The sequence below is a fragment of the Drosophila melanogaster genome, chromosome 2R (genome assembly GCF_000001215.4).
Source record: "Drosophila melanogaster chromosome 2R".
Taxonomy (NCBI): Eukaryota; Metazoa; Arthropoda; class Insecta; order Diptera; family Drosophilidae; genus Drosophila; species Drosophila melanogaster.
Window position 1 is genome coordinate 18,796,788 of NT_033778.4, and position 18,866 is coordinate 18,815,653.

The 18,866-nt window shown below is 44.3% G+C and overlaps 2 protein-coding genes and 2 long non-coding RNA genes across 8 annotated transcripts; 2 read left to right on the top strand and 2 right to left on the bottom strand.

Moving 5' to 3' along the window:
* Nucleotides 1-187: 187 nt before the first annotated feature.
* MFS14 (Major Facilitator Superfamily Transporter 14) lies at nt 188-6,940 on the bottom strand. Of its 3 annotated transcripts, NM_166309.1 has the most exons (5): nt 6,868-6,940; nt 5,231-6,496; nt 2,286-2,476; nt 929-2,005; nt 477-868 (listed from the first exon to the last, which is right to left on the bottom strand). In NM_166309.1, the coding sequence occupies exons 2-5, from the start codon at nt 5,277-5,279 to the stop codon at nt 692-694; spliced, it is 1,494 nt and encodes a 497-aa protein (NP_725829.2). In that variant the 5' UTR covers nt 5,280-6,496; nt 6,868-6,940; the 3' UTR covers nt 477-691. The 3 variants fall into 3 exon arrangements, with proteins under 3 accessions (NP_001286591.1, NP_725829.2, NP_652038.2); NM_001299662.1 differs by lacking the exon at nt 6,868-6,940 and having other exon boundaries at nt 188-868; nt 5,231-5,618; NM_143781.3 differs by lacking the exon at nt 6,868-6,940 and having other exon boundaries at nt 5,231-5,618.
* Nucleotides 6,941-8,807: 1,867 nt separating this feature from the next.
* lncRNA:CR44468 (long non-coding RNA:CR44468) lies at nt 8,808-10,408 on the top strand. Of its 2 annotated transcripts, NR_124619.1 has the most exons (2): nt 8,808-8,953; nt 10,140-10,408. It is a non-coding gene; the product is annotated as a long non-coding RNA:CR44468 (long non-coding RNA). The 2 variants fall into 2 exon arrangements; NR_124618.1 differs by having other exon boundaries at nt 8,808-10,408.
* A 1,160-nt stretch (nt 10,409-11,568) lies between these two features.
* Nucleotides 11,569-18,232, bottom strand: CG15096 (uncharacterized protein). Of its 2 annotated transcripts, none has more exons than NM_137532.3 (4): nt 17,817-18,232; nt 13,255-13,391; nt 12,103-13,188; nt 11,569-11,989 (listed from the first exon to the last, which is right to left on the bottom strand). In NM_137532.3, exons 1-4 carry the CDS (start codon nt 17,902-17,904, stop codon nt 11,825-11,827), a joined length of 1,476 nt encoding a protein of 491 aa, NP_611376.1. In that variant the 5' UTR covers nt 17,905-18,232; the 3' UTR covers nt 11,569-11,824. The 2 variants fall into 2 exon arrangements, with proteins under 2 accessions (NP_611376.1, NP_725830.1); NM_166310.2 differs by lacking the exon at nt 17,817-18,232 and adding an exon at nt 14,535-14,673.
* lncRNA:CR43418 (long non-coding RNA:CR43418) lies at nt 18,151-18,854 on the top strand. The gene has a single exon (NR_048142.1). It is a non-coding gene; the product is annotated as a long non-coding RNA:CR43418 (long non-coding RNA).
* Nucleotides 18,855-18,866: the final 12 nt, after the last annotated feature.

Here is an 18,866-nt window from a genome sequence, read left to right on the forward strand (position 1 = left end):
AAAAGCCTGTCTTTCTAATTATTATTACTATTATTATTAAAATCAATAAGATACTAACATAACCAAAACCAACTAGTGAAGAAATCTCATAATTCAACGCTACTATTCGATAGTTCCATTAGGGTTGATAGTGCAATTCAATCGATAGCAACAAGTGTCGGACTATCAAATTCAAACCCCAGTTCAAATAAAACACAAATGATTTCGTTACATTTTGACTCTTTCACAGCTGCGAAGTGAGCTGCTTTATTCATGGCTAGTGTTGTCTTCATTATTCATTTTTTGCCTTTTTTAGTTTACTTTTTTCATCACAAGTTTTCGCTAATGCCTAACTTAAAACTAAAACATAACAATTACTAGAGTTGATGCTGCAGCTCGCCGCGGGCTTTGTCCCTATTTACACTGAACGTATTCTCAAGTTGCACGTTTAATTGGTTTGATTGATAGTTTGTGTTTCTTTCTTTCTTTCTTTTTTTGGATTATGTACATTATGGAAATACTGCAAACAATAATAATTTACGCTGCCTTAGGACTAAGCAATTACCGTATAATATCGCTAATGGAAGCACGCGATCGTCACTAAAGTTAACTTTCAGCTTGTCTGGTGTCTAACTAACTAACTACGCCTACGAATCTAAGAAACAACAGCCCGGATGATTCTGGATGCGGTATGAACATGCCATCCCAGGCTCTATTTGACCTGGCCATTGGGCGCCAGAGGCGTGCCCTGCTCCGCATCCTCCTTATTGTCCCGTGGGGAGTCCCACCATTGCACCTCCGTGCGTCCAAATATGACGAAGAGAAGATTGCCCAAGAAGTAGAAGGCGGCAGCCAGCAGGAACACCAATCGCCACTCAGTTACGCTTGTCTAAAGATAAAAACGAGAGTTAATTGGGATTCACTGCCATATCAGGGCCAATCAACTCACCTCATCGACGACAATCTGTCCCACGATCACTGGTGCGATTCCACTCATCACGTTTGCCGCACAATTCGTAATGCCCATCAGGGTTCCGGCGTAATTCGGGGACAGATCGATGTGGTTCACCTGGAAGCCCAGATAGGTGGCTCCGCTGATTCCCACCGTTAGGGTGAGCAGTGTTACCGCCAGTGGAGCATTATCCGCCGGCACATAACCTAGCGCGATCAGCGAGAGCATAGGTATCCAATGGCCAATGCTGTTGAAAATCTTGCGGTTGAAGGACAGAGACATGCCTTCCTTCTTTTGGAGCACTTTGGATAGCCAGACGAAAAAGAAGCTGAGGAGCAGCATCACCATGTAGGGTAGGGAGGAGAGCAGCGCACCCTTCTTGATGTCCACGTGGTAGATCTTCTTCATGTACGTGGGAATCTGCATGAGCAGCAGCCAGTAACCGAAAATGTGGGTGCAGTGCACCACCAGCAGAGACAGGAAGGGCAGGGAACTAAAGATGGCCTTCCAGGGCGTGGGTGCCAGTTTCTCGGCGGATTGCATCTTGCCATCGCTCCGCGAATCCGTAATGTACTTCAGCTCTCCGGGCGAAATCAGACGGTGTTCCTCCGGCGTGCTGGCCGAGAATAGGTACCAGAAAACCATCCAAATAAAGCCGCATGCTCCGCCCAAATAGAAGATACTCGGCCAGCCCAAGACGGAGTCGGCAATGAAACCGCTAGTGGCCAGCATCACCACCGTTCCGAACTGGGCGCCCGAGTAGCAGAGTGTTCCCAGCATTCCTCGCTCATCCGCGGGCGACCACTTGGCCAAAAGCGCATGCGTGGCCGGATGTACTGCACCCTGGGCCAGGCCCATCACGAATCGCATCACGGCAAGGGCGACCCATCCGAATTGCAGGGACATCGGCGAGAGCATCGTGATCAAAGCGGCTATACCCAATCCGTACATCAGCATGGTCTTGGCTCCATAGCGCTGGGCGATATAACCACCTGGCACTTGGGTCACGATGTAGCCAAAGAAGAAACTGGCCTGCAGGTTGCCCTTCTCCTTCTGGGTGAAGTTGTAGTAGCGCTGTGAATAGAATAGTACTGGTAAGATAGGGTACGGGTGAATAGCTCTAGAAACCTCCAAAACATAGGAAACATATGCTTGAAAAAGCGAACTTCAAGTTCAAACGATAAACCTCAAAAACCACATAGTATGTGTATGTGATTTAATGTAATATTTTGTTGTAATGATTATAAAAATTGCATGAGTAACAACTCAAAATACATTTGAATACGAAGTTTCAGATCGTTTGGAGAGTTTCGAATCATTAGAGATCGGTTGTTTGGGAGCTTCCGGCACTTACCTCGGAATTAAAGAAATCAAAACCGGGTTCGCTTGGCGCCACTCCGGTATTGGTGTTGTTCTGAGCTAGGGAGGTGCTGTTGTCCGTCATGGCCACCAGGGCCACACTGAGGTTCACCCGCCAAGCGTAGCTCATCGCGAGGCAGAAGAAGCACAGGATGCACTGCACATGCCTCACCCCGAAGAATTTCTCTGTAATAGGAAAGAGAGATCGGATCAGTTGGTTATGCCATAGGGTCTACGAAGTGGGGAGCATTGGTGACGGTTGGTGAGGGGTTGGGGCGTGCTTCACATGTGGCGCTTTTACTCCGTCTCGCTCTCTCGCGGCGCCTTATCAAAATCAACGAGCGCGGAGCTCACTGTCTCTCTCAATCTCTCTTTCTCTGCGAGTTGGCCGCTCCGTAAGCCCCAAACTGGTAGCCATGTAAGTATGTGGGGCGCGTTTATTTATAAAACACTTTGACTATGTCAAAATCTTGTTCACGCACGCACTTGCCAGCGGGCCAGAGAGAGATGGGTGGTAACATCACATATGTACATATACAGAGACACCCACTCGACCAAAACTTGGCTGCGAACACTGAGAATCGAGCATTGGACTTTGTGAGACCTCCTCTTTGTTATTGTCGTGTAAAATGCAGCGAGACGGTGCTGTACTATATGTACCCCACCTCAAAAGTATAGAGTATAAGGTACATGTGCACAAACGCACAAACACACTACCTGTTTCGGGGCAACCGGCCGATCGATCGGCCGATCCTCACGTGACGACGATCCCTCGGCCGCGGCATATGCCATCATACATTGTACACACACATGGTTAGCTCTTTCCTGGCCTGGTCTCTGCCTTACGCGGATTTGTTTTCGTGCATTTGGCTATTTTTAAACCCGACTTTGGCTCGCCATAAATGGCTTAGTCTTTATAAATAGGAGTGTGGGCTGACAGCCGGTAGGCGGTGGCAGGGTGGTGCACATTGCAACACCGCCTCACCACTGGCAACCTTGCAACGCGGCCTTACACGGCACTGGGGTCTATTGAACCCCGAGCTGGGGTTTGATTGCAAACCATTAATTACAGCTACAGTCGAAAGTCTCTACAGTTTGAATATTTAAAATGTGATATTTCATAAATTTTTGTAACTATCACGTGAAATAATAAACGATCATACTCCGAATTTCGAAATAAAAAAATTTCTAAAAATTAAGTTTTGATAACAACTTTAGCTGATAAAAAAAAACCAAGTCTTGCTAAGACTTTTTGGTACAGCTTAACTTCCATAAATATTTTCTCCTGAATAAGACCTTAAATGGTGATTCAAGCTATACGAGTTTTACTGTGTTTCCAGTAATTTCACATTTGAATTGCTGTCCGAAAACCAAACTGACCGAACTTTGAGCTCTCTCTTCCACTTCCATTTCCTCTTGTTCAGTGGCGCTCCCTCTATCTATATATATCTCTCTCTCTCTCTTTCTCTCTGTCGCTCGCCCCCTCTCTTTCGACCGCAAACGCGCCGTCTCTTTCGGTGCGATTGTATCGTGTTAAATGCGATGACTCGTGGTCGAGTGAGAACGCTTTATCTGACACGTTTTTAAATTTATTTGCGCAATGTCTTCTTCCCCTTAGGCGTAATGCCCCATCAAATTTATGGCCAAGATATAGAGCTTTTTGTCTCGCGGCGGAGAGGCCCAGGAAAAGAATCAGACAACGATCACAATAACGATTGCAAACTAATTTTCGGGCGAATATATACATGTCGACGAGCCAAATCAATCAGCATTTATGAGCCGCCATAAAGGCAGAGCACCAGCTTGCTTGGAGTGTTTATTGGTGGCCATTTATAGTATATTCGCGTATATTTTGATTGATTGCCGGTCGGTCGGTCCTACGGTCCGATGGTACAGTCACCGACATTTCTGCCCATTAGTGGGGCGGGACAATCGAAGGACACACAGCACTAAGTGAGTCAAGTGTGCCGCATTGATAACCGATAGCTGGGGCCCCGATAAAACTGGAACCGCCGCCGAGTTTTCCAGGCGCGGACGGAGGCATCCGAGCTGTGATAAGATAATCGCCGCTTACAGCGTCGTTTTTCCCGCTATATCAACACCCACCCAAGCAACCATTATGTTTACCGTTGGGCCCTGCGAAAAGCCAAGTGATGAGAGACGCACATGCACTTGGAACGTGTAAAGTGTACAGATGGGCGGACCAGTTTACAGTCGGGAATTTGTCTTTGGGTTTATGGCTTATCAGCTGACTAAACTGTCTATTGCCCATCCCGATGCCACCACCCTCCCCCACATGCCCGGCACATGGGGGGATCTATTTAAAATTCTTAATTTCATTGGCGCAGATATACTGCCACTGCCACCGCTCTATTCTATCTCTATTTTCTTGTTTTTCTTCGTTTTTGTTTATTTTTATCACCCAAAAGTGCTAAAATGTGATTTTATTTTGTTTGTCAGCGTAACTAAAAATCAAAGAAAACAGCAACGCACGTAAATAAATTGAGGAAAAAATTTAATTGTATCTCGGAGGATGCATTTCGGTGCAGTGGAGGTCGTCTGCTGTCTGTACAGCTGCAAAATTATTTCAGATACATATTTCTGAATCGCTGAAGCATCGCTTCCAGTTCAACAATTCAGCAGTTGCACATTTCAACAAAACAACAAACAAAAACAAAAGGTAGTGATTCTAGAAATGGAGCGAGCTGGCGACTCAGATAGAGATCGAGATGGAATATGGGAGTGCTGTTAGAGAACCAATTAAGCGGTTTCCGGCAACACGAGCTCGGATCAAGTCGAACGATCGCGACGCTTACATAAGACACGTGCTTTGGACAGTTGTTATATGATGCATGTGGCTGGCTGGCAGAGATCGGCGATGGGAGATGGAGCTTTGGAGGTGGGCCTAGTGGATCTCCGGTGGGGGCGTGTTCTACTCACCGTTGGCGTATTTACCACCCGTTTTCACCATGGTCAATGCAGTTGTCATGTGTGCGGCGCGGGTTGAGTGTATGTATATATCTGATATATCTTATTTGACTTTTGTTGCTTCTCTTTCGAAACGTTACCGTTCGCGTTTGGGTCACTGGAATTTTTCGATTTCTCACGCAGCGTTTTCCGGTTCCGTCATGAAGTTGCCGCACATGTGTGTGCACGCGATTTTCTTTGCGCGTTTTTTCCCTATTAGTTCGAATAGCGAAAAGCGAAACGATTACGGATCCAGAAATTGATTCTGACCGTAGGTCTTTTCAAAACTCTGCGTATACTAGTTGTTCAGCGGACGAGCGGGTATTGAACGTTCTGGCGAACGACTGCGACTGCTTGAGTAGCTGGCGGTGGTCGATTCTTTTATAAATATGATCGAACTCGGACCCAGCCGCTCTCACCAACACTCGCAAATCGCCGGAGAGAGCGCGTGCTGTATCGCGTGAGTTCCAATTCCGCTATCAGTCAAACCGAACACGCTGGCACTCACAGATACACCGCGCACATCTGTGCATGTGTGTGTGTGTGTGTGTGCTTCTATGTGGATTTCTCTCTGGGTGAACCGGCGAACGAACGGGAGTAAGTAAACAACACCAAGACCAGCACATGGTTATCAGTTCAGGCCAAGTGGTTACCGCCATCCGCTCCGCGGACCTCGGATTTCTGGGTATTGTGCCTGCAGCGCGCTGTAACATTAGTCACAGATCGTTTGCTCAGCTTCTCTCTTTCTCTTTCTGAAACAGAGAGAGAGAGAGAGGGAGAGTGCGCCCTCTGTTCGGCGAATCTGGTATCTTCCAGATACAAATTCCGACTAGAGGCATGAATGGACTGCAACCTGCGGTATCCTAGGTAAACAACATCGCCCGTCAACCGAAGATAACGTGCCACAAAAACCTCAGGCGAGGTCATCGCGTTCCCCTGATAAGAATGAAGTAGCCTCATCCTAGTGCCATTCCATCTGAATTCTGAGAACACTCTCTGTGTGCCCTGGCCGGCTAATGACATAACCCAGCCTCGAGACGATCCATTACAAGGCGCTGCTTGATCGATGGACACCCTTCATGCACGGACCCTTTGATCAATGCAATTTTCATTTCAAGTCGACACGAAATTTTGCCCGGTTTCTCCCACTTTAATTACTTCACTTGTTTTTATGGTACTCTAGTTTATTGTTCTTATTGCTTTTCTCGCACACACACACGTCTTATCAAAATATAATTGCTGAAAATGAAATGTTTTAAACAAATTATTTATGCTTATCAGCGCCCGACACTTCAGACTTTGATTTTCGACTAAGTAAATAAGCCGACCACCGGCGATCCCCACTCCGCAACCCACTTCTGCCCACATTTCCCCCCAGGAAACACTCTGCAAATTCATTCTGATTCTGACAATCGACGCAGGGATGGGGGCCTGGCGGCGGGGCAGGCGCAGGAGTCAGGGGCCAATGACGACAGCCGCTGTCTGATAAGGCTCCACCCCCCTTTCCCGTTTTTACACACAAAGAAATAATAAATTGTACGCATATGGTTAAAAGTAAACATTTTTTGGAATTTAAGAAAGGAAACGAAAGATAAATGCAGATATTCGACTTTAAACCAAAGTAATGACGTAAACATCAAAGTAAACATCCTTTGAATATGTCTTGGCTTGACAGGATATCTAAAATGAAAAAAGAATATTCATTTATTTTAAAAGTTTATATTATCAAGCTTAGTAATTGTATAATTTGTTTAGTTTAATTAACAGTGCCCAGACCATTGCACATATGATATACTATATTTATTTGTTTTCAGTGCATTTTGTTTGATTTTGGCACATGGCAGACACGTTTCAAGGCACGTTCATGTGTCGACTGCCTGGATCGCGAATCTCGAGACACTTGCACGTTATCGGTTTCCGATTTCGGGAGGGCATTCGATTAGCCAAGCCCCCGGGACCCAATCCATAACCCGGCTATCTGCACCGGATCTGCGGCTAAAGAATCAGCCATCGTCTCTAATGGGACGGTTTTTAGTAAGTGATTTGGTCGAAATTCGGATTTATGGCTGGCTAAATTTAGAGAATGCGATGGAACTTCCACTGGATGGCAATCTAATCGGATGACACGCCCACTCGAAAAGGCAGGCACTGATGGATGCGATTGTTACAGCAGAGTACAGCTTATTCTGCTTATCGCCCGATGAATGGTAAACAGTCAGTTAGTCCGCTTGACGTCAACTATTTGGCGAGGAAAATGGGGGGTTGGGTGGTCAGGTGCAGGGTTTGGATGAATTATACCATATGGCGCACCCCGACATGTGAGCCCTGTTCTCGACTAATTAATATGCAGCCTTTTCTTCTTACACGAATTGTTCGAATACATATCGCTCAGCTGGAAAATTATTTACGCTGCATTACGTATACGCCAGGTGTAACCAAACAAAAACCCTCTAAACGGGCTAATTGCAAGCGGATGATGTTGTGTACACCCATCTGTGTGGATGGTTCTGGCTCCTGGCCAGTGGCCGTCGGGAGTTTTTTTCCAGTGCTAATCATGATGTCCCCGGGACACTTGGACATTGTTTGAGGCGATGGCGCCAACAGCATTTTAATGCTCTCCGCAAATGTTGTTCTATGGAAATTTGTCTTTGTTGACACACCCTTTCTAGAGGGTATAGCTCATAATAGGGTGCACATGATCCTTATCATTCTAGCTGCAATATTGTCTAAAATTCTTAGAAAAATAAATGTATCTAAAAACAATCTGTAGGTATGTAATAATGAGTTTTATTATTTACATGTGTGCCTAAATAACGTTATAAACAAAATTCATAAAATACATAACATTTTCTACCAATTATATACCTCCTAACTGGGCTAACTATCCGTGAAAAAAGAAACCGATCAGTTACCCAACATCTTTAAATAGCAGAAAGTTTTCCATTCCTAAAGATAGCAGTAATTAACGTTGATCAATATCAGTTGCCGTTGGGCAGGCAATAAATTCGAATAAATTGAATAGAGTATTCCATCGTCGATTGTTTTTGACCAGACTGCGAGTGCTTTGCGAGCAAACAAGTCAAAATAAATCGATCACAATATTGGAATTTATATTTCGGTGGCATCTAAATGTTTGGGCAAATGCCTCATTACAGCGGGGGATCAAATCGATGGTGATTGTGTGAATTCCTATAGCATATTTGAGTTACCGACTGTCGGCGGCGAGGTAATTGAATTGTGTCCAATCAGCGGGCAATTGTCCATTGTCCACTGCTACCCGCCAATTTCAATTAGCGTGGGTCCACTGGAAACTTTTATCGAATATTCTATATGCAAGTGGGTATTGATCCAGCCAGGTGGGTGTGGCAAATTCGGGGGCGTGGCCCTCTATTAGCACCCTGTCATCGGAGGCCGCGGAAAAATGTCTGTGGGTCAGCCAATTGGCAAACACTCAAAGATGCGTATTTGCGGAAAAAATTTATTCACATTTTTATTCAATTTAATTGCGGCCGGTTGGACAGAGCGACAATCTCTTATAAATAGATCATTTGGGAGCGGTTATTTCCGCCGGAGGTGGAAAAAAAAGAACCAATTGCCTTGAGTCACTCGACAAATCTCGCGTGGCCGCAGTGCGACTGCAGAATCTCTTTTCTAGAATCTTATCGCACGGAAGATTTGGAGGAGCCATAAAGAAAGGTAATATGTGTATTTTATTGTGGAAGCGCAATTGTGTTATCATTTGCAGGCGACTCCAACAGTAGCGCTGATTTATCACCTGCGGCGTGACATCATGGGCACATCACTAAAACTATCTAGTCACTATCTAGCTACATTGTGGTAAGGCCCAGATCCAAAGATCAGGCGAAAGGTGCTCAAGATGACTGGGCAAATGTGAATAGGATTGAAAATTAGTTTAAAGCGGCATCGAGTTGGTTGTGAAATGGAAATGAACAATTCATTATCGCCGCACAGACAGCTGAATACTTGCTTGAATATAAATACGAATATAATTTGTGGCAAAAAAACAACAACAAACAACATTTATTTGCGTTAACAGTGCAAAAATGATTAAGCGATAACCTTAAAGACAGAGACAGAGAGAGAGAGAGTGGGCGAAAGAGAGGGGCACAAAGAATGTGATCGAGAGAGAGAATGGGGCGCCGCGCTGTGCTAATTGTTTTTGCCATTTTGCAGGCCCCAATCCGATTCACACCAACACACGCACACACACATGCGCACACACAGCCCGAAAGAGAGAGGGGACTCTCTCGGCCGATCTTTGATCACGTTTCCCGCACACGACGAAGGCACCCGATTCCAACGCTTGGAGCCTCGTTCACGTGATAACCATGTGCTGGCTCTCCCGCTCCCGCTGCTCTCTTCGTATATTTTTTATGTGAAAAACGAGTCGCGAAATGAGTTTGCCATTCTTGGCACTTTAGCGGTGGGGGCAGCGAGTTCGGGACAAGATCGGGGGAAGTTGGAGACCCATGGGTGCGCTATCCATGATTTCACCATTGGGGAGCGCCGCTGAGAGAGACACGCGAGAAACTGCCGATTCATATTGAGTCGGCCGACTATCACGCATTGCTCATTCCCCATTCTGGTCGAGATTTGCACACTTGATTTCGGGCCCCCCTTCCCATCCAACCAGTTTACGATGATGGCCAAAAACCGAGGCCAGAAACCTAATCAAGACCATACACCGAGGAAACTGAAAATCTCACTTCCTTGAAATCTTTTAATAATAATGCCACAATGATACATTTCTTTTTTTTTACTTAATGTTGCAGCTAACGCATTTTATTAGCCAGAGAATTATCTACTATATATTATAATATTAATTATTTTAATCGTACAATATATTACCCTTTTTTTGCAGTGTTCAACATTACTTGGTCGGTAACGTTGCGCGGTTTTATTGCGACTTGATAAGATCTCTTCAGATTTCATAAAAATAAACTCCTTTAAATGGGCATTTAATGGATTCCCTTATCGTGAGATTGCTAAAGAGATCAAGATTCCTGCACATGTGCTTGGCGAATGAAAATTGCTGAAGCGCCCAGAACTCGTAACTTACCCAGCACGAGATCCGATTCGAAATGATAGTTTTACTGGGAATCAAATTTAAATTGTGTTGACTCAAATACTCGCTCACTCCCGTCACATAGCTAAAAATACATGTGTAAATATATATATAAAAGTAAATATATACTGAAGTCGTCTCATACGTAACACTGCCATTGTTCATATCGCGTGCTTGGAAAAAAGGCATTTATTCAAATTCCGCTTATCAACAAGTTCGCCCCGCCAGTGGAATTTGCCCCCCATCCCGCAACCCAAGCCGCCTTGTCCCCCACTTTTCATTCGCCCGCCGAGTTCGAAGCTATAAAATGTGCACGGCACTCAAATGTGAGAGATACGCTCGAAATAGGGATTAAGTGATTGCAAAATTGATTTGCCAGCTCGTCTTTGTTTTGTGATCCAACTTTATCTGCTGGCGGAGTCTAGAGTATAAAGTATTTAACTCAAATCTGCGTTTTCAAGTCTGCAATCTTTGCTGCGTCAGCAAAGCGTTGGAATGTACAGGTCGTTCTCAGCACGTGATTTTTTTTTATTGAAAGCAAATTTTATTCCATAACCAAAACATCAGATTTACGTACCTAATGATAAAGACGTTGAGGTTGATCACCTGGTAACTTCTGTTTACATGAGCTAATTCTACATGTATTCTACATGTATATGCAGCTTACACTGTACAAGATTTCTCCACAACGATCTCTACTTTTAAAGCATACTTTTTGGGGCGTTTTGTAAACCAAATCCAAAGTTTCATTGTTTGCTCCTTCATTCAGAAAATCGTCAAGCAATTACTAGTATAAGTAGACGAAAATGTTAAAGTAAGCAGATTTTCATAATTTAGAATATTTTTTCAATTCAAAAGTTTGCTATTTAGTTGGGGCCTGCTATTAGTATAGGTAACTATTGATTTTGCACAAAGAAATCCTCAGAATTAGGAACTAAACATTTTTACTTGAGCTGATCATAAGACCGTTTCCAAAAACAATAAAATATCATAGTTAAAAAACTTCAGAGAATGCAAAACGAAAGTGTTGGAAACATTTCTAAGATTATGATTGATCTTGAGCACTTTACTCAAAATAGATGAACGAATAATTTTAATTTACCTGACCTTCAAAATCGAGCAGTTCCCACCCACATTAAAGACCCACCACATGTGGGAATCAAACATCTCTGCGGTTTTCTTTTCACATGTTGCTCATGCTCTTTTTATTGTTTTTTTTTTTTTTGTAATTTTTGTTTTCTTATTTTTTGCATGGGTATTCTTATCACATAGTATTAACAAACTAAAACTTAAGACGAGTGGAATGCAAATACGAAATAGTCACAGTTAACAAATACAATTTACAAATATACACGGCGAATGCGAGAATGCATTGCACCTGGCTGCAAATAGGATTGATAGTTTTGGATTTGAAGGAGAGCGGAACTAGCTGACTAGTAGTTTCGGTAACCATTTAAATAAACCCAAGCTCAAAGCTTCATCTAGTGCTGCGACTCCACCTGGGGCGTGGAGTTGCGACGAGGCTTCGCCGGAGGATCGTTCCAGGGCTGGACATTCGCCTTGCCGAAGATCACGTACAGAGTATTGCCCACCAGGTAGAATCCGGCTGCAATGAAGAACACAATGCGCCACTGCTCGGGATCGTGCTGGAAAAAGGTAGCAGGAGATTGGGGGTTTAGTCAAGGCATTCAATAAAATAATTATCCTGACAAGGATATCAGGCAAGGATATAATGATTACAAATCGATTGTGAACTCACCTCATTTGTGACAATGAATCCGACGATCAGCGGAGCAATGATGCTCATAATGTTGGCCACGCCGTTGGTGATGCCCATGAGGATGCCAGCGAAGTTGGGCGACAGATCGATGTGGTTCGTGTTGAAGCCCAGGTAGGTCGCTCCATTCATGCCCACGGTGAAACAGAGTAGGACCACAGCCAGTTCCGACTGATCTGGGTTCACATAGCCAAGGCCAACCAAGGTGACCATAGGAATCCACAGACCAATGGAGTTGAAGAGCTTCCTGCTCGTAGACCTTGAAATGCAGTTGCGGTTGTTCAACTGTGCGGATATCGACGAGAATACAAAGGACATGGCGAACATGCAGACGTAGGGCAGCGAGGAGAGAAGAGCATTCGACTTGATGTCCTTGCCCAGGATGTTCTTCATGTAGCTGGGGATCTCGGTGAGCAGGGTCCAGAAACCCCAGTTGTGCACCGAGTGTGAGACGATCAGGACGAGGAAAGCGGGTGAAGTGAAGAAGCTCAGCCAGGGCGTGGGCAACTGCTCCTTCGGCTGTTCCTGGCCACCGCTCACCTCGTCGGCCTGCGACATCTCGATCAGCTTCTTCTCCTCCGCCGAAATGGACTTGCACTCTTGTGGCGATCCTGCGCCGAAGAAGAAGTACACCACCGACCACACGCATCCGATTCCTCCAGAGATATAGAAGATGCTGGGCCAGCCGATTGGCGAGGCTGCAATCACTCCACTGGTGGCCAGCATGAGAATCGTTCCGAACTGGTTACCCGAGTAGGCACAGGTTCCCAACGTGGCACGCTCCTTGGGCGGTGCCCATTGGGAGAGGATCGTGTGGGTTGAGGGAAAGACCACGCCCTGGCACAGACCTTCCACCACTCGTAGGGCGCAGACCAGCTGCCAGCCTCCGATCTTTGCGCAAATGGGTGTCAGGATGTTCAGGATCGAGCAGATGGCCAGTCCCGACAGGATCATCACTTTGCCGCCATATTTGCGAGCCAATTGACCAGCTGGCACCTGGGTGATCACATAGCCCCAGAAGAAGCTGCTCAGCAGCAGGGATTTCGTCTTCTCCGACCAATTATACTCCTGGAAAGCAATAGTAATTTAGTATTCTGCTAACTTCATTACTGACTTCGCCATATATGTACTTACGGGAAAATCGGGATTGACGGAGGCGGCATCGGTCATGGCCACCACAGCCACGGAGAGGTTGACTCGGCAGCCATAGGCCACCGTAAGGGCAAAGAATAGCAGTAAGACCTGGAAGTGACGGACACCCAAGCCGGAGTCTGAAAGGAATCAGAACGCAATCGATTAGGTAAGTTTCGGTAATCTGACACCTATATTGATCTTCAGCCCAGTCAATGGGCAATCACCCATCGATTAGCATTCCTAATCAGTCGCATTATCAGCCGCATTATCAGAGGCACATGTACCTAAATGTTATGACTGTGGGGCTGTCTCTGTAGGTCACCTGTAGGTCGCTTGTGGCCAAGACACGGTCATTCTAAGGCCCACAGATCCGAGATCGGGCCCCCAACTGAATGGATTTATAACTGAGAGACTACATGCTATAGTAGTTATTTCTACCATTTCAGGCGTAATTTACGCCTAAATTTATCATCCCTTATCAGCCAGACAAGCACTGGATATACAATTATTTGCCTTTCTATTTGCATTTTGGGGGGGGGGGCGGCTTCTGTTTCTGGTTTCTGGATTACGAAAAAAATTCCATTCATAGATATGGCGCCCAATTGTCGGCCACACTTCAGCGGCTATGTCTGCGCCTCCGAACCACCTAACCACCACCCACTTTCCAACCCTTTGGCCCCAAGTTACTGAGATATAAAACTATATCTCTATGTATTGTAGTTGTGGGCTAATGTTCGGTGTTTGTTTAATCTCGAGTTTGCTGACAGAGATTAACTAGCTGTGAGTGGGCCATAAAAAAGCAGTTACAACCGCTTTACACCGAGCTATTTAAAAATCCCGAATTAATCCCCATTTTCGCTTCTATGCATTCTAACTGAATTTGGGGGCTCGTCTTTTATGGATATTCTGTTATCATCGCTGATAAGAGTTCAACGCAATTTTTTGCCTGTTTAGAGCTGTTTATAGTAAATATATATTTTTCGAGCAAGGGGAAAGAAGCTGTGGCAATGTTGGAATTATTTTGCAGTCGATTTAAAAAGTTTGAAAATAGTCGTAAAAAATATATTACTTTCAATTATAAATAAATTTAGAAATCGGGTTGTAATGTGAGTTTTCATGCTTTATGAAACAAAAATTGGATGGCAGTTATTTATTTAATTGCATATTGCATACAAAAAGATATGACTTTATGTTTTAAGAATCACCTAAAGGTACTTCTTTCCTTAACTAAGCTTAATGTCTTTTAAGTTCTTTGTAAAACCCCTTAAATCAGGACCCACCTTCATCCTCAAAGCGACGATTCTTCACAGTGGTAACCATACTTGGATTTGGTTTAGTTAGTAACTATGAATATGTAGTGTGTGGAATTTAAGGCAAAGGCACTACCGTTCGGCTTGGAGCCTGCTCACTAACTGATGGCTTCTTGGCGGAGCATCAGCAGGTGCTTTACGCAAATAGTCAGATCATCTAACCAGCATCGCCCAGTAGTCGTGTGGCTATGTGGGTAAGCCTATCTGTATTTGGTTGAGCTACAGCTCGCGGCTACAGCTGTATCTGTATCTGTATCTGTGACGTTGGCTGTCGCTCTGATTTGTTGACAGTGTAAGAGCGCGTGGCAGTTGCACCCCCACCTCCACCACCCCAAAACACAAACCCATTTTCAAACCCTGAAGGGGTTCCACCTAATCTCCAGCTTTTGATGTAACCAATTTAGGCATTATGCTGATCACACGGTCACCGAATGTTACGATCCTATCACAGATCCTAAATTATCTGCGATTTATTGCCTAGCCGCTATTTTCAAATCGTTTTCCGATAGCTTTGAACTTGAAAGCGGTTGGAAATTGGATCGTATTCCACATAGCGAAGCTTTGCATTCAGCGCCAAAAGCTCAAGCGCCAAAAGCCAAAGCTGACCAAAGCTGCAATGTTATTGTTTACTACGGTAGGTAATGGCTATAAAGAACTGGCAGCAAAACATTAAAGCTTTTGCTAACCACAAGTCACGCAATTAGAATCGTAATTACGGAATAGTAAAATAGAATTATGCATTTTAATTGAGTTCCATTTCCCACACTGATGTTCAGTCACTCAATGAATGAAGACCGCTGGACACGCTTCTGGGGTAAACACATCAGAGCCTTAGGGGTCTTATTGCCACTATCATATGGCTGATAAGGATATGGCGAATGTGACAGGTGGAAACTCCGCTCCGAAGACGTTAAGACCAACGACTTTCAAATGTCCAGGCACTTCAGTTTCACATTGACCAGATAGCGAGCGCCACTCGATGACATTCTAGATAGGGTTTCCTTTGATAGCCGGGTGTCGTTGCTGTTCGTGGGATAATGGCCGTCAAGTGGCAAGATGTCACAACTTGCCCCAGACAAGGTCCACTCACTTGGCCACCTTGTGCCGCCGTGCGGATGGATGGTTGATTGGGCGAATGGATGGATGGACGGCTGATAAGCCTGCATTTTAGCCGGGTTTTTTGGTTGGGTACAGACGAACGCACAGCAAAAACTGGCGGAGCGAGTTTTTTCCAAGCGATAGAACCACCCACAATGCAGACGAAAAATAATAAGTAACAAATTTGCATTTGAAATTGAATTGAATTGAAATTGAAATGGATATTCCATAGGTTGGTATTGGAAATGTATGTCTATGTCAAATGGCTGAATTCTAATGAATGCCACACGGTACTAGAAGAAGTGGTATTTGGTTGTAAAACAACTAGCTTAAGCATCGAAAAGTGGAAATAGACTGTAAAACATTATTGTATTTATTTTTTTAAATACTTGTGCATTTGGTCATACATTTTTTCCAGTGCCTTTGTTGGCCTATCAGCTCCATAACCTTCCGTTCTACCCGTGATTTGTGACCCGACTTGCGGTGTCAGCCTCGTCTCGTTATGAGGTTTTTTGCGTTATTTAGCGGGCGCCATGGCGCCTGCCTTGCCAATTTGAATATTTAGTGAAATTATTTAAATATGCAATTACAAGTAATCCAAACTTGGCTGTTCATTTCGAGCGTTCATGTGTAATTTATGCTCTGACGGAAGAGTTCCCCGCATTTTGTCAAGTGCTAATGAATTTGCATGCCGGCCACTTGGCGCCCGATAATTGCACGCAGCTCTAAATAAAGATATTCGATTTATTAGCGTTAAATGTGCATATTTAATTAGCCACGTGCGTTATCCCTAAAGGCTTGGCTCCAAGATATCATCAAATATCCATATTCACTTCCCCCTCGACAGCCGAGTCGTTTAGTCAAAGCAGGAACATAATAGGAAATATGCGAGATTTATGTTTTCGCCATATACGCGGCCGACTCTAATTGTTCAAAGAATCGTATCTCTCAATCTCAATCTGAATCTGAATCTGAATCTAAATCCGTAGCCGATGTTTGCTGTTGTTTAGTAGCAGTATTTGTGCAATAGTTGCTCATTAGTTGCCGGCACTAAACTGGATTCGCCTCAGACAGCCTGTCCCCGCATATTGGAGCATTCTTTGTGATCTATTCTGTTTTGTTTGTTTATCTCAAAATTCCACATACGCCCGGTTGGCTGCCACCCAAACAAAAAGAGCACAAAATGAAGTGATTCGATTCGCTTTGTGTGTGTGTGTTTGTTCTTACTTTTGCCCTGGGTCGCGATTTGCATACAAACTTTGATGATTTATATTTGCAAAGCCACTTCCTGTCTCTTCGATTTATCGGATTAGTTCTGTGGACAGTCCACTTTCATCCCAACTAAACTAATTCAGATTTAATGACTAGCCTCTGTTTTCGACCATAATAATAATTATAATAATAATGAGCTGTTTGTTCTTACTTTTGCCCTGGGTCGCGATTTGCATACAAACTTTGATGATTTATATTTGCAAAGCCACTTCCTGTCTCTTCGATTTATCGGATTAGTTCTGTGGACAGTCCACTTTCATCCCAACTAAACTAATTCAGATTTAATGACTAGCCTCTGTTTTCGACCATAATAATAATTATAATAATAATGAGCTCAGTGACTAACACCCATCGAGCGAAACACATTTTGGCACCATGAAAACACTTGATGCAGTTAGAACGAAAAAGTGAAATAAGGTGAATAACAAAAGCAAATAATTAACCGTCACTGCCACTTAAGATTTAATCACATTTTGTGAAATTAGCAAACTGACCGCACTTCAAAATTAATTGTTCGTCGTAATCGAACAGCACTTCAGGTTTGGAAAACTTTCGGCAAACGATGTTTTATGTTCGAGCCTATCGCTTTGGCTTTTGCAAATCACTGAAAAAAGACTCAAAAGTCAACACTATTAGTTTTATATAACTTTTTATGATGCAACACATCGTTAAATCACTTTCCAACTAAAATTCTCGCTCTGTGGCTTTTTGTGGGTTTTCAAATAAATTAGACTATTGGCCATTATTATTATTTCTGGAAAGTAAAACCGCCTCCCTTGTCGCAACCCACTTGTCAAATTGGTTATTTCCTCCCACCAGCAATAAAATAAGGACCGACCGACCCATTGGTGTTATCTAACCATGGTGCGTTGCTCCACTTACGTTTGCCCACGGCCTCATCCTCTTTGTTAGAGTTTTTGGCTTCCATGTCCATGGTTCCATTGCTGCCACCGCAACACATGAGTTTCATGATGACTACTGGCTTTTAGCTTTTACTCTCTCGAATAAATTACTTTCTAAACGCGTGTTTGGCAGTGTTGTTTTGGTGGGTGGTCCGTTTGTATTGTTCTAACACTTTTTCGCTTGGGCCGTTCTTAATGCGGCGTGGTAATTAAATATTTGCCAGCGATCGAAGCAAATGTCAACATATTCACAACCGATGCAATCGCTTTCGTTTCTTCCCGATTTCGATAGGGTCGTTTCAATAGGATGTTGTTAACTATTCAGTTCAGTTTCAGTTAGAGTACTTGAGTACCGCTCTCGACGACGCTGCGCTTTCACACCGACTGAACGCTGAGTCGGCGCGGCGACTCCATTTATACGCTGCTAACGATCGATCGCCACTCAAACACGCTCCGTGCTCGCACGCTCCAAAATACGTCACCGGAGATTTCAGCCAACTAGCCAACGGGCCAGCTAGTCAGCAGGCACTCCATGAAAAGCACTCTCCACTGCAAAATCCGGCGGACAGAGAAATTCCCCAGAACCAGACCACTTGCCCGGTTCGTGGACAGCCCGTGGGGTGGGCGTTGTGGCAGAGATATCCGTAAAATCGAATCTTATCGAAGTCATCTTTAGATTACCCGACTTGTCAGGGACTCCGTGTACGAAGTGTACATATGTACGCGTAGATGGGAAAGACATCGCGCCCAAGTCAAGTGGCCGGACCTCGCACCCAATCAAAGGAGGCTCATTTGTTGATCTTGACATAATGATATATTCTATGGTATCAATCCCGAGGGCGATGCGAACGGCATGCAATCCACCAGCCGCACCGAAATGGGCCAATGGAAAATTTACAGCCGGCTAACTGGGGGTCTTCAGCTTTGCGAGTGAATGAAACTTTTTTGGTAAACACAGATTGAATTATTGGGCGTCAAGGGAAACCCCGATCAACAAAAAATAAAATACGAAAAATACGAAAATACGAAT